Consider the following 16,099-nt stretch of genomic DNA (forward strand, 5'->3'; position numbering starts at 1 on the left):
AACAATATTTCATAATGAATAAAGTTTAAGAAACAAAATTTGGCACAGTAGCATGTGTATAAAGGGAATTAATGCTATTAAATCTTAGTTCTTAATTAAAGGTTGATAGGGTAGAGACATAGAAGGGGTCATGTGTCATATCTCCAGTGTGGTTGGACTTAATATTTTACTCATTAGCATTCACAATCTTATAATATAATTGAGATGTGGGTTAATAATAATAATAATCTCAGAGTTTAAATGGTTAGGAGTTGAAAGTTGAAATTTGGTACATAGGATATGCCATAAGAATGTACTGTACACTAAAAGAAGGGATTTTTCAAAATTCTTCTCTCAGGAGAGAGGGTTAAGGATTACGCTGAAGAACTCCATTTCTACTGTACTATTTTAGATGCGGTTTTTTGCGTTTTTGTGAAAAATCAAACATACATTTATACCCATCTAAAAATTCTCTAATTAGTCTCAGAAGAGGGGGGGACCTAACTCTTGCACCCAGTGAAAACAGGCAAGATTGGCTATAATCTAATAATCTTAATTTTCGTTATTGTTACTTTTTGCCAGAGCAACATATGGCTCATCTGTTAGTTTTTTCTTTTTTTTTACAAAACTTGTCTCTACCCTCAAAATTAACTTTGAGTTCCAATATGAGTACAGACAGAAAAGGAAATCTTACAAAATATTAAGATGATATTTACTATGCACTGGAAAAAATAAATCATATTGACCACTCTTCAAGTTTGGATGTTAAATCGACAATACTGCACTGTCCAGACATTATCCAAGATACAGCATTGATTGTCACAGCATCATTATCACCAACCAAATTTCAGTAGAGCATTTATAATGCTCTACTGAATGTAATATAATGCTAACTCTACTGAATGCATATATAATGCTAACTTAATAGAAGTGATTTTTTTTTGTAAGGAGTAATTCAGTTTATAACAGAGATGAAAAATAATAAATTAATCAACATGGCAAAATAAGCAACTTTTTTCTTTACCAGTCTAAATGTTATATTTCTTATTCTTGGCTTAGTTCAAAGTTTTAAAAAATTTTCAATTTTGAAAATTTCTGAATTTCTACTCAATTCAATTTTAAATTATGATATTTTACATCAATAATATGAGTTGTTTTTTAATTTGAATTGTTCTTAAAATTAACATTCTAAAACACTCAGATATGAGATTGCAATCAATACAATAACACCTTAAATCACTGAGAAAGTATTTATTACCTCAATGACTGTTTTCAAACTGCTCCACAGGCCATCATCAGGTTTGTTTAAACATCCTGCCATTTGAGATCGAATGTGGTGGCAGGTTAACATTGTGGCTTGACCTCACTTGTGCTCCGATCAGGTCTAGTTCTACTTGGAGACAAAAAGGGAACCAATTGGGGAGGAAAGAGAAGGATTCGGGACCAATTAAATTGTTCGGTCTGCAGATATTCTATATAAACTCATATATCAAGGTCATGGTTCACTTCTCTGACTCAACAACTTCCAGTCAACTTTGCAGATTCACTTCAATGCTCAACTTCATTGTTTGGAAACTCTGGAGCTACCCTAGTAAGCATACACAAGAACAAAGTGTCTGACAATACAAGAATTAAGTGACTCCTTTGCCTGCCTCATCAGCATCATCATCCTGGGCCCAGCATCATCTGGACATCGTATAGGACTTACAGACTGTTGATCTGAAACCAAAGAACATCTTCGTGGGACGTTCAACAGGAGCAGAAGAATAAAAATTAAATATGTAAGCGAGAACTTTTTGTAACAATAAATGGGAATTTGTAAAGGTGTTATGATTCTGAGTCCTTTGCATTCACAAATGTGGTTTATACCCGCAAACTCTTTTTGAGTTTGGTTTCCTGGAAAACTTGGTATCAGGCAGTGACAACAAACACTGTACTCCCTTATATACTCATTGACAAAAAAGTAATTGTAATATCTGATACATTGAACTTAATCATTGAAAAAGTATTCTAATAAATAATATTGAACTGTTAACTTCAATTTATGTTCAAAGTACATATACTTTAATGTTAAGAATTAAGCAGTTTTTTCTTTATTATGAGAGCTCAAAACAGAAAAATAATTAAAACCCCAAAATAAAAAACAAATTGCTAATTTTATTTTCCTTGACCTAAATTGATTTCATATTCTACTTGCAATATACAACTCTGAGTCAAAAAATTGTCATAGAAAAGACTAGAATTGTAAGATTAACTTTTAATGTTAAAAAAATCCAGTAACAAGTTGCTTAAATTTCATGCAACAAGTGTGATATCACCTGTTATCATAATTTATTTTAAAAAACTTATATTTTTATTATAAAATGGCAAAAAAAACTTAATTTTGAGGGTAGGGATGATTTTAAAAAAATTGTAAATGCTAATAATGAGTAAAATCGTCATTAAGTCTGATCCTACTCGAGATATGACACCTTTTATCTCCCCACCTGTTGATCTTTAACCACCAAAATTTAATAGCATCAATCCCCCTAATACACAAACCTCCCAGTAAAATTTCAGAAATTTTTGACAAAAAGCACAGGAGTTATTAAGCTTCAAAGAGGATGAATAAAATTGTGCTCCCTACACACTAACATCCATACATACAGAAAAAAATCTGAATATTTTTCATTTCATGACATTTCAAGGTCCTGAGTCCAAAAATCTTTAGTGTCACTTTTTTGACCAATTGCCATACTTTCCGTGTTATACATAACAGAGCCGGGAAAGTAATTATAAAATTTTAAGTTACATCTGCTAATAATTTGTTAAATATCTAATTAACCTGTTATTTGTATTTCTAAGAAAAATGTGAACTGCTTGATAGTTTTTAAAAATTCATTATTTTAAGAAATTCAAAAAAAAAAAAAATGTTATATATATGTTTATTTCAGAATAATTCATATTGTATTAATATTTTATAAAAGATACTTGAAAATTCACTTAATACTTAGTTGGATAACCTTTGTTTTTAATTATATCATGATTCTTCATGGCATTGAATCAATTTCTGATAATCACTAGGTATAATTGGACCTGGACCAAATTTTTTCAAACTCTCTTAATTATCTTGGACCAAATTTTTTCAAACTTTCTTAATATTGAAGCTTTATCTTCCATCAATCTTTGTTTCATAATCCTTCATAGATTATAAGATTTAAGTCTGGTAAATTGATATTGTCTGTAAACAAAGTTTGGATTGACTTCATTGCAGGAGCTGGTGCAAGATCTATTGGAAAATAACATTCTCATCTAATAAAGTTCTTCCATTGAAGGAACAAGAAGTATTCTAGCAACTGTTGATACCTGAGGAATTTACCTTTAATAGTTATCACCTAGTTATGTAACATGAGGTGCAGACATGCACCTCATGTTACATAACCTGGATATTTGACACATTACTTTAGTGTGGATGGATGAAAGGCTGCTTCTTTGGTTCTCCACAAATGTATACCCTGATCACCATAAGATATACAAAAACCTTGTCACTAAAAATAATTTTATTCCAATCTTCAGAGATCCAATTAATATAATGTTTAAACCACTGAAGTACTGTATATCTGCGCAGATAAGATGAGGTATAAATTTTCATTAAAGTTTTATAGTTTTAGCATATATCTGTCCTATAAGACAAACCCCAAACTATCAATGGCCTATGAATTTAGTTTAGATCAGCAATTATCATCTGGATAATAATACTGTATAGCATATACGGAATTATGTTCTATTTGTAATTTTTCGAATGAACGAATTTTATTATCTTCTGGCAGCACTGCCTTGCAATTGCTGCAAGCATTCACACTGATTCGTGCATTCGGGTAATGACCTTGACTATTCACAAAAATGTCATATGGACTATTCTATTTTGTGGACATACCCTACTCTACTACTAAATAATTATGATTATGAATTATGATTTGTCAATTTTTTTATAATGGTTTTAATTTATATAAATTTCAATCTGTCCTACAAGATGACCCCAGATTTTGGGGTCTTTTTTTTATGATTCAACTATTGTCTTATCTGCACAGATATACATAGTTTTAATCTTTGTTTCTAGAGAGGAATGGTTTATGTTTTAAAACAAGTTAATTTCATGAAGTCTGAACTTCTATACTGTGGGACACATTTACATTCTCCTTTTTTCATGCAGAATGATAATACCTATTTGATCTAAAACAATTTTTTTTCTTACAGTTGCCTTCATTTCATGTTTATCTCTCAAACTTTTTGAACAGTTGCCTTCAATTCATGTTTATCTCTCAAACTTTTTGAAAATTTTCTTCCACAATTTTAACAATTATTTTTTTTTTTTCTGAATTCATTTGTTTTTAAGATTTTTGATACTGTATATTGTAAATAGTTAATGATTTTGGCAATTTCTAATCAAGATTTAACTTCATTTCATAAAATTCGTATCAGTTTTCTCATTACAGGAGATAAGTTATCTTGCTTCCCATTGCAATGTAAATCACAAACTTTTACAACAAAGTGACAAAGTGAACATCTTAAACAATACATCTGTGTAACAATATTATAATATTTAAAATAATTATTAGAATGTTTTGAATTTCTTTACATGATGAATTTTTTAAAGACTACTTAGCATTTTCACACTTTTTTTTAGAAGTATTGGCAAGCGCCAAATCTGACAGAGGGCGCTGTTTTTGAGCCAAGATGGCTACTGAAACAGGTAAGGAGCTGACCACGTTATCACCGATAGAAACTGAATCAGCTCAAGCACTGAACAAACACGTGGTTGGTTGCTTACCCATTTTGGCAGCCATCTTGGCTCAAAAACAGCGCCCTCTGTCGGATTTGGCACTTGCCAATAGTCAAACAGCAAATTATTAGCAGATATGACTTAAAATTTTATAATTTTAACATTGAAAGTTAAAAAAGACTGGAATTGTAAGATTATGACAATTTTTTGACTCAGTTGTATTCCATGTATTAATTAATTTACAAATTTTTAAGTATATTTCTTGGAATTTATTTTCCTAATATTTGTATATTTAGAAAATAGTTTATAATATGTATTTCTACAATTTGTAAATGTAGAAACAGTCATGTTTAAATACAGGATGTCCCAAAAGTTTCCATACATACAAAGGTGAAATGTAATTTTATTCACAAAACATTAAATGTCAGCATTAAGATTTGTGTCAGTGGATTGACAGAGTAAGGGTGCTACTATGCAGATGCAAGCGAGTGAGAATATGTGGCAAGAGACAATGACATTTCAAGCTCTTGTCTGTGCAGTCGTAATAAACAAGAGCACGAAACATCGTCACCTTTTCTTGCTCGCTTGCATCTGCATAGTTGCACCCTAAGGCAACGGAACTCATGGGTGATCTGCCAATGGGGTAACTTCTAGCAGGACTTCCTACGTGGAAACTGGATTCTGTTTAGGTGTTAGAAACACAAAGAAAACCCAGAACACTGCATGGTGGCCAGCCCATTAGTCAGTCACAAACAAATGACCAACTACCAGTGTTCAATGGTTTTATTTATTCAGCCACTGGTGGGCTTGATTTCTGTCAACATAGAGACTTTTGGGTGACCCCGTATAATAATTAAAAAAATTATGGAAATTCCATACAGTAAACACACAAATAAAGGCTATTACTAGACTAATTCGTAATAAACAAGACTTTTTAATAACGAAACTATATTTTTTCATTAATAATCTCTCCGGGATCATAATGTATACCAGCCAAAGCTCTAAACCGCAGTTCTTTTAATTTCTTCAATTTTTTCAATTCAATTTCACCCACGTGTAACCTAGGTAATCTCTGCATTTTTAGTAATCTGTTCTGTCTGGCTAAGCTGACTTTATGCAGTTTCTCCCAATATTCAAGAGTATTGGGATCAAGTTCATCCAATTCCGGGTCTTCACCTAAATTCATCTTCCAAATCCATTCGGGATATTCAGAATCTGGGCTCAGTTTTATATCTTCTCCTTCTTTATAAATGTTGCTTCCACATACGTAATTAACTAACTTTTCTGGATCCGTTTCCACGGGGAATCTTTTCTTTTTCTTAGGTTCAGATGTCACAAGCTGAGCTAGATGTTTATTTTCAATTATTTACATCAACTAGCCGAATATTTATTTTATAATTTTTTAAAATATTTATCTGGCTTACCGACAGGAAGTTTCTTAGCGTACGTTCTTGTCGAAATAAGAAGAAGATTAACATTATTACAACCACTATTTCGACAAAAATATAACAAACGACTCGCCATATTGTCTACTATAGCGACACCTGGCTTTTAGTTTGCATAAATCTAAAATGATTCAAATGTACATGTAATTTTAAAAATAAATTCATAAATAATAATATAATTTTAGTAGAATATTATCGACAATTATAAATACATATATAAGCTTTATTTTTTTTAAAATTATTTCATTATTTTATTTGAAAAGAAATTCCAATGCCCTTTACAAGGTATTAGAATTAAAAAAAATTAATTCCAATAATTGTAAATTATTAATTTTCACTTGTTTCTTATAATCTGAAAATGTAAAAGACATTACTGAGCATGGAATTTTTCATTACTTATTCTGTGACGAAACTGAATTTTAATCTTTTAAATTAGATACCTAAATAAGGGGGCGGCGAAATTTTCCTCCGCCCTGGGCGGCTGACACCCACGCTACGCTACTGGTCAATGCCCTAATACAAACTTCCCAACCTGTAAAATTTTTTAATTTTGTTGCAACATAATCTATTATGCATTCTAATACATCTGCAGATGCATAATCATGATCAATTATCACACTCCTAAATACCTCTTTTAATATGTCCATTCAATTTATCTTTTAATTTTTTCAAGTGGGAAAGATCTTCGTAGGATTTCTTTTCCAATGTTTGTTTTTCTTTTTTTCCCCTACTTCATAATGAACTCGCGGTTTCTCATCGAATGGAATTTGGCAAATACCAGATCTTGGTAATTTTAATAGGAAATATAATGATGACAATATACGTACAGTAATAGGGAATATACAGTTCAATACATAGTTAATATAATATATACAGGTATACCTCGCCTTACGTCGGTAATTGGTTCCAGGAGAACGACGTAAGTCGAATTTACTTGTCTCCGAATCTACTTGTCACTAGGCTAAACCATAAATTTCCATTCCCGGTTCTNTACAGGTATACCTCGCCTTACGTCGGTAATTGGTTCCAGGAGAACGACGTAAGTCGAATTTACTTGTCTCCGAATCTACTTGTCACTAGGCTAAACCATAAATTTCCATTCCCGGTTCTGTATTTTATTTATTAATGCATTTTTAATAATATATGGTTAATAAAAATCTATTTTAAGCTTACAAACAAATAAATTTTAGTTTTTAATATAGTACAGAAAAAAGTATTCTAAATTTACGAATGCATGTACTGTACTGTAAATACAGAACATACTAGTATATATTTTAATATGATTCTATGTGCTTTAAACGTTTTTATAGTGATATTACGACTTCAACATTTGTGGCGGACAGACGTAAAGTCGAATAAAATGACTTAAACTTGATTTTTATTTTTCCATATACTTTTTTGACAAACGACGTATAATCGTGAACGACGTAACTCGAAACGACGTAAGTCGAGGTATGCCTGTATACTGTATTATTATATGATTGCAAAAATGTTGAAAAAAACAAAATGTTTATTTTGACATTCAGTTTCTTCTAATTGGTAATAATTTTTATAAAATTATTATTTCAGCTACCCAATAGTGCTGTTTTTCTCAAACTTATCACAACGACTTCTTTAGGTTAAAAAAAGAGTAAAAAAGGAGAGTTTAAGTACCTTTAACAAAATGCATTTCGGACTCATATTGTCAGTTGTTACTATATTAAACTGTACAAAAAAAGGTACAAATAAATTCCCGATTTTAACAACAACATTATTAAAATATAAGAAATAAGATAAATTTACATTTAGTGCACAAACCAAACCAAACAGCATTTCGCTTTCAAATCTTCAAATACATTATAAAAATCAACAAGACATATACGATAAGAGGCTAATCTTTACCTATGTGCACCATCATGGCCACACAGTGGAGACCCACGTTCACAGTGGAGGTTAGAACGTGGGTCTCCACTGTGCGGCCATGATGGTGCACATAGGTAAAGATTGACCCCATAAGATAAGCACACATTTAAAGTATAAATAAAATACAAAACGAAGAACTTTTACCTCACTTTTACAGGGTACTTAAACATTATTGTAGTTCCTCTGTTGGCTAAAAATTGACACTGAGAGGGGTGTAATTGCATATCATTACAGTATTTTAAAATTATTTTAAAATGTTTATGAAATTTTCTTTTAAATGTATTAGATTCCTTTTTAATTATTTTTAATGTATTTTTTTTTAATTTTACAACTTTGGCTATTACAGTGGTAGGCTACTGCTGATGTATAATTATTATTTTTAATTGTTATATTAATTATTTTTAATTGTTGTGGTGTGATATGCTCTATAAACCTTGTTCCTAGTTCTCAACCTGCTTTCCCTATATATATTATTTTGCTCACAACTGCATTGAAATTTATAAACGGCATTTTTAGTAACCCAAACGTTTTGTTCTATTTTGACGTGAATACGTCTTTAAATTTGCTTCCGTAGTGGGAGGCAATTCAGAAAACTGAAAACTGATGATAACAAAATCGGGGGATACAGTTTGGCATTGCAGTTACATATCTATCATCTACATCTAATAATTACACCACTCGATAGTTAAAGGATCAAAGAATTCATTGCGTTGAGTGGGACTGTGACGCATCGCGCGCGGCGGAGGAGGAAGCACCGCCATTTTGAGGTCGTTTTGCAGCGTCACATACTTTCCGTTTAGTATACATTTTTACTCGGAGAAGCTATGACGCTCGTTTGAGTTTCAATTTATAACTCTCGTCAATATTTATCGATTGCGTACACAAAACATTAGTGTAGAATAGTGAATATATATGGTGTTAAAGTTAAAAATTAAGAAAACTTAATACAATGTCGGTTGGAAAGGGCTTCTCAAGAGCAATCTAGTGATACCCATGAAACACCATATGATAGAGTGAAGCGGTGCCGGGAACGTAAAAAACATCATTAAGATTATACACGAATACGAACCAGATCTCACTATACCAATCATGATCGTCGGAGACGTTAATGTTAATGTCTCACAAGACCGTTGGACTTCTTACTGTTAAGGAATAATTATGACATACATATAATAACGTACGCACACGTATTCACGTAAAACACACGACCGTATCCCCGACACAGCCACACCCCACTTTTTTGTTTTTCATTATAATTTATATGTGTTTTAATATTATTTATTTGTTCGGGTGTTACTACGATATTATAACTTTTAAGTACTTGTTTTATTTTTTCAAAAAGATTTTTCTCATATCTTAATTTTACATATTTTATTTGTTTATTATTATTACCATCGTTACCATTAAATCTATTTTTATTTTTTGCTTTAAGAAGTATTGTGTGCAGCCAATCTTTAAGAAGTGATTACATTTTTAAAAAATTATTTTGAAAAGTCAGGTCTTAGTCGTCGTTTGGTTAGTTTATTAATTTTAAATCAGAAATACCAATGTATATTAAAAGGAATACGTTTGAAACGTACATACAAAAAATAATAAATAAGGCAACACAAATAAGAAACACAAACACAAAAAGAAATCGAAGAAGTTCTTAACATGTATATGTACAGTACAATGATAACCACAACAAAATTCTTAAATTCTTACACTCCAATACTGTGCATGGTATCTAATACTTGTGAGCCTTCATAAAATTATTTTTCACGGAAAGGATATTATTGAAGTTTGCATTCTCCCAATTGGGCAATACTCGGAACAAGTCCAAGAGGCGAGAAACGAACATAATAGACAGTTTATTGAACTATTTACAAGGAAAACATCGAGAAATACAAATTCAGATTTCTCGCCACCTCAGATTCATATTTAGCCAGCTAGCCATTTATCTTATATAAAATCATTAAAAATAAATCCTGAAATATTAAATTTATTAGAGAATAAAAAAAAATTATCAGAACAAGGAGAGAATTCAGTCGACTCATTAGATGAGTGTAGTGTCATTATTGATTCTGATTAAATATTTTTGTATTCTGCTTTACACTTATGATTATTTTTCGTTTTTGCTTGCGTAGAATGTCCTTTTTATTTTTCAGGATTGAGATTTTATTAAAATTAAACACAATACTAAATATAAATATCTGTTAGTGTACTTATTTTTAGTCATATAACAATTGCAAGTTTTGCAGATTCTTATTTATTTGCCTAAATAATTTTAATTTTCTTTAAATATATTAAATAACATCTAAAATTACTCATATTTGTACTTTATTAGCAAAAACTACAAAAAAAAAAAACGAAGAATAATGCATTTAGAATTTTTTCCTCCAGATTGCCAGCTTTACATACTGTGCTGTGGTCAGACATTCTAACAATTTTTATCGGTAAAGAATAAAGAAAAGTCCGACATGCGATCCTTTGCGAGATATTCACCTGCAAATGGCGAACCCCAACGATGAAATTTCCGGTCGCCGTCTTGCTTGCGAGCGTCATGTTTATAAGCGAGTTGTTTTACGCACTGCGACAACTTCCTTTAACCAGGGCTGTGGAGTCGCATAAAAATCTACCGACTCCGACTCTTCCTTACCATCCGACTCCAACTCCGGCTAAAACACCAAAACTTCACGACTCCGACTCCAAAGCCCTGCCTTTAACACAAGTAATAAATGCATTAACTTCTACTGACCGAAAACAGTTTTTACTTTGAAGCAGTACTACTGCCTATTCGCCATGCTCCGAAATCCCGACATCAGCTCTGGAAATGGGCTCACATGTAGAGGTATGGTTCCTTTGACTTTTTTGCTTCTATGCGCATGCTCTACAGCTCTGTTAAGGTTCGAATAGAGTCATTCACATCTGCAATTGTGCCATTTACTCGAACTTTCGGCAAAGACTTCAGCCGACTCGGACTTTCGTTATTTCCTTTTAAATCTACCGCCGCTTCCGTTTTTCGATTGAATTACGATCTAAAATGGATTTCTTTCGGGTTTTTAAAAGGTCGCCATTTTGGAAACCAACTTCAGCGTAGAAAATAACGGAAAGCTTATTTATGGATTAAATATTTTAATATGAAAAAAAATAAACAATGCTGTAATTAATTAAATAATATTTAATCGATGTTACAAAATGCATATACTGTATTTTTGTCATAAAAACATCTGCTTCAGACATACTTGCATGCCAAGTTTTGCTGCAAAGCGACAACTTCTTCATGGTACGCGATTTTTTTGGGGGAGGCAAATGAGTGTACAGTACTTGAATTTCATTAATATTTTTCTTTAAAGAACGAAGACCTGGCGGTTTTGGCGCCGGTATAGTTCTAAAAAGATGAAGCGTTCAGAGCATTTTTCTTCGTGGTCGATGAAGAGAGGTTTTTCCTTCTTCGAGTGGGAAGGACTCTTCCATCGATTGCAGAAGAGGTTCTCCTTGCAAGGACTGAGTCGGAAGAAGCTCGTGTTAACATCCTTTGTTCGGCATTTCTTATTCCGGATCTGTTCCGAAAAGAAGTCTCTCTTAGTCTACGATATCACCTTTTTCGCATTGAGAGGGGTTGATGTGCTGATCATTCTTTCCTTCCTTTTCAAACAAATGGGATCATCTCGTTCAGTATGGGCAAAGATGCAAAGGAGTAAGAGTCGCTTCATCGCATCCAATCACCGATAATTCCGTTCATGTGCATTATAAATAACAATTACATAACTCAAATACGCTTCCCAAAATCCAACCTCCGGCCCGGAGGTTGGATTTTGTCTCTAGAAGCGGCAACATCGGTCGACACACGGCTGATGGCTGAAGTGGCACTGGTAACAATTTACTTTCGATTTATCTTCAATATTAAAACCTGAATCTGAATTCACGTAAAGAATCATTTAGTTGTATAAGAATAGCCATACAATCAATAAAAATAAACACAACTATTTTTTAAAAGTAAAATAAAAAGATTTCCGGTGTTTGCTTTATCCGATTTCTCGTGGAGTAAATTGAACATTTGCATAGAAAATATACTGTAAGGTCTCGTTTTATGCGGATTTTTTTTATGCGATTTTGAAGTTGTGCGGTTTGTATTTCATCCAAATTTTTTCTGGACAAACATACATATAGGCTTGTTTAGGAAGCCCGCGTATAGACAGTCTCCAAAAATCGTGGGACGCTCAAAGCTCACTCCATTTGTTCCACTGACATATAACAACCGCATAAAACGAGACCTTACAGTATTATGTATATCTAATGCTAAATGCAAAGTCATATTATAATAAGAGCTTTACCTAAGAGTTCAAATGTATATTAAGTAACTTGACTAATTTACTATCTCATGCTGAAATTTGAGTAAAAATCTCAAACCCTTGCTACTCAGGAAATTCCCCAATAAAGTATTATCCTGAACAGATATTAATCGTAGCTGTTGTTTCTTTTTAATTTTAATGCTCCCTCTAAAGATTATTCTCATTAAGAAGTTGACAAAATCGGCTAAGGTATAAATTTCATTACGAAGTAGAATACACATTAAAGAAATCTAAAGTTTACGAATATGAACGCATTAAATAATTTTGTCTTATCATTCTCAAATGTGTAATCATAACTTAGTTATGCCTAATCTTTTTTGTACTTATTGTTACAATACTTATAACATAGAAAAACAGTATAACAATTTATAATAAATATATTAATAAAATATTTTAAAAGTTATTTAAAGATTTTAAAAGAAATTAGATATTTCATTATAAAAACAATAACCTATTTAACTCTTTGATGAGTGGGTTTACCAGTGGCTTCCTATCCTAAAAAAAAATTAATCTCTTTTTTCTAATTCATATTTTTTTTAATAAACTAGGCAATATTTTCTTTTTATAATTTGACTGTGTTGAATAACTCCAATTATTCAGGAGACATTGAGTGTGAACTACTACTAGACACCATGTTTGTTTTTATAATAGGAAATTCTACACTGAATGTGGAAAAAATATTCTAGGCTTGTCAATATATGTCACTGGCCATCTGTAAAGTTTGAAGTTTGCCCATAAATATACAATCAACTACAAGAAGACAAACTTGAAGAATATAAGCACATTATTTATAAATAATATAACTATGTAAAATCCACATGCATCACAATATTTAAGAATGTACTCATCATGGAGTTAATGAAAAAAATTAATAAAACAACTATTTGATTTTAAAAAGCATAACAGTTTATTACCAAAATAATACTTGTTACAAAAAAATTTGCAAAACAGAATAAATGTGCATACATTGTTTAAAATAATGTTGATGTAATATACTGTTCCAAACAAAAGCACAACCAAGACAATTGGAATGTTGACATCACAATTTATATTTATATAGAATATGCATATATATATATATTTAGAAACATACACAATCTTTGAAAGAACCATTACTAGAGATTTTCTCTCTAAGAAAGAAAAATTTGTATTTTGAGGCCAAAAATATAAAATTTGATTTAACATTTCTTTGATCATTTAGTAACACTATACAACTAACATCCAGTGCATTTAAAACTAACAAAGTGTGAGGTAGATATTTTAAAATACGGCACAAAGGAAATTTTTAGATTATTTTTGATTTAGAAATCTAACCGATATAAATTGGCAATAAAGAACTTAATCTATGAAAAATTATTTCTATTTTTATATATTGTTCAGTTTAAGTTAGCGAACATTTATTGAAGTATAAGAAAATTTACTCAATGCTATATCATACAAAACCATAAACTAGATATTTAGAAGTATAAAATAAAAATAAATTTTGATTCTATAATATAAATTTACATATTAAACATCAGAGTATAAAATTCAGTTTTTAAAGGAATATAAAACAAAATGAATATATAATTATATAACCATGAATAACCTTAAATCAATAAAAAAATATATGTATATAGTTTCTAAATTAATGATGTAATTTGAAGTAATAAAGTAAATTCTGAAATATTGTATAAAAATATACATCATCTCAGAAAAATAACAGATTAAAAAAATCTACTTCAATACAAATATACCATTATCAAATAACCTATATACAATACACAAAGGGCTAAGAGAAGATGCTCCACATGAACATATTAACATTTCCTAACGAGAGTACACGATCACAATAGAACAAATGTTTTCCTATTTTCATTAAACATGAACTTGAATATAAAAAGGAATTAAGTACATTGCATATTACTGAAGCTAATTTGTTTCTAAAAATTTAATTTCTGTATGATCATTGTCATCATATATAAGTCAACCATATTTAACCTCATTATTTAATAAATTAAGGATAAATATTGTCAAAATTTATAGATAAATATGAAAAACTTAGAGTATAAAGATAAGTAGTTGAAATATGTCATATAATTATATATAAAATATTTGTTTTATATAAATTTTATATACAAGATGATACAACTAAATCAAGTTCTAGAGCTTGTTACTAAGTCAATGCAGTTTATAGTTTGAAATACTGACGAATGTCAAGTTTGAATTGACACTTTCAAAATATTCTACCAATTTTGTATATGAATTTTTTTTAATATATATATTCTAGACATTTAATTATTCATTATTACTTCTTGTATAACAACATATGTAATTTTTTCTCCTCTGATTTGAAAATCAGAATATCCACTCTAATTTAATTGTAATTTATAAACATCTCAAATTTTACAAACATTTATAAAAAAAACTGGAAATCACTATTTGTAATGCAGTCACTTTATCAAGATATTAATTATATTCTTTTTTATAATTACAACATAATTTCTGAACAAATATTCTAAGCAAAGTAAGTTTTCCCTTTTAGCAAATTTAACCTAATCTACATTATTAGGAAATTTTATGTATGGTTTTCAAGAAAAAATGAATTCTCAAAGGACTAAACTAAATCATTCACTACTTGACTGAAGAATAGCAAGAATTAATAAAATTGTTCACTATATCAATAGTTCACTGCAGTTCATAAAATCGAGATTTTCAATTTAAATTTTTTTCATCACCATCAATATTACAATTATAAAATAAATTCTTGAAAAAACAAAATAATTATTCAATATATTGTTAATTGAATTAATATGTCATTTACAAGAAAATGAAATGAATATTAAGCATTAATATCTCTAAATATTTTTTATAGTAGATTTTTGGTTTTTCTTACTACAAAAATGAAACTTAGTAATTAATTAGTGAATAGTTAAATTATCCAAAAGTATTATGGAATAGATACTTTAAATAAATCAAATCAGTACACTAATGATACATCTATTTTCTCTTATTTGTTAATACACAATTATTATAAGATTCAAATTTGTGAGATAATTTGCTTTATTCAAAGTATATTATTCCATTAACTATCCGTATTTGTACATTAAAGCTTCTCCAATGTACAATAATTACATAGCAAATTAATAATAAATCTTTCAAATGCAATGATAAAGCATACACATCAGTAAATTTCATATTGACAACAATTTTTCAGTTAAAATGATTGATTGTCATTTAATGAATGCAATTCAACACTAATTCTAAATTACATTGTATATCTTCTAAATTTCAAATAAAACAGATATATCTGTTTATAAAAATGTATTAAAAAAAACCAATATTAATATCAAATTAGCTTCATTTAAAATATAAAATATTTAGCTGCATTAAGAAATGTTCTATGACTCAAAATTGTGTAGAAATAATAGTGTTAAATATCACAATTCTAGGAATGTAAAATGTAACAAATTCCTGTTAAAAGTTTGCAAATGAGTCATTCTTATTGGATTATTAGAAATGTGAAAACCATTACAAAATCATTAAAAAAATTAATTAAACAGTTTTTGGAAAGTTAGGAATCATCATATTAAAAGCAAATATCCTATTATTTACAAGAGAAAATTTATCAAACACTTTCAATAAAATAATCTTTGTGAAATGTAATTATTTAGTAATTAATAGATTTAAATATACTA

General features: G+C 29.8%; 1 protein-coding gene across 1 annotated transcript; it reads right to left on the reverse strand.

The window, feature by feature from the left end:
* Nucleotides 1-5,655: 5,655 nt before the first annotated feature.
* On the reverse strand, nt 5,656-6,307 carry LOC111639735 (39S ribosomal protein L54, mitochondrial-like). The gene is made up of 2 exons (XM_023385676.1): nt 6,166-6,307; nt 5,656-6,085 (listed from the first exon to the last, which is right to left on the reverse strand). The coding sequence occupies exons 1-2, from the start codon at nt 6,263-6,265 to the stop codon at nt 5,688-5,690; spliced, it is 498 nt and encodes a 165-aa protein (XP_023241444.1). The 5' UTR covers nt 6,266-6,307; the 3' UTR covers nt 5,656-5,687.
* Nucleotides 6,308-16,099: the final 9,792 nt, after the last annotated feature.

The sequence above is a fragment of the Centruroides sculpturatus genome, unplaced genomic scaffold (genome assembly GCF_000671375.1).
Source record: "Centruroides sculpturatus isolate CEXI.00-Female unplaced genomic scaffold, Cexi_2.0 scaffold1305, whole genome shotgun sequence".
NCBI classification, from domain to species: domain Eukaryota; kingdom Metazoa; phylum Arthropoda; class Arachnida; order Scorpiones; family Buthidae; genus Centruroides; species Centruroides sculpturatus.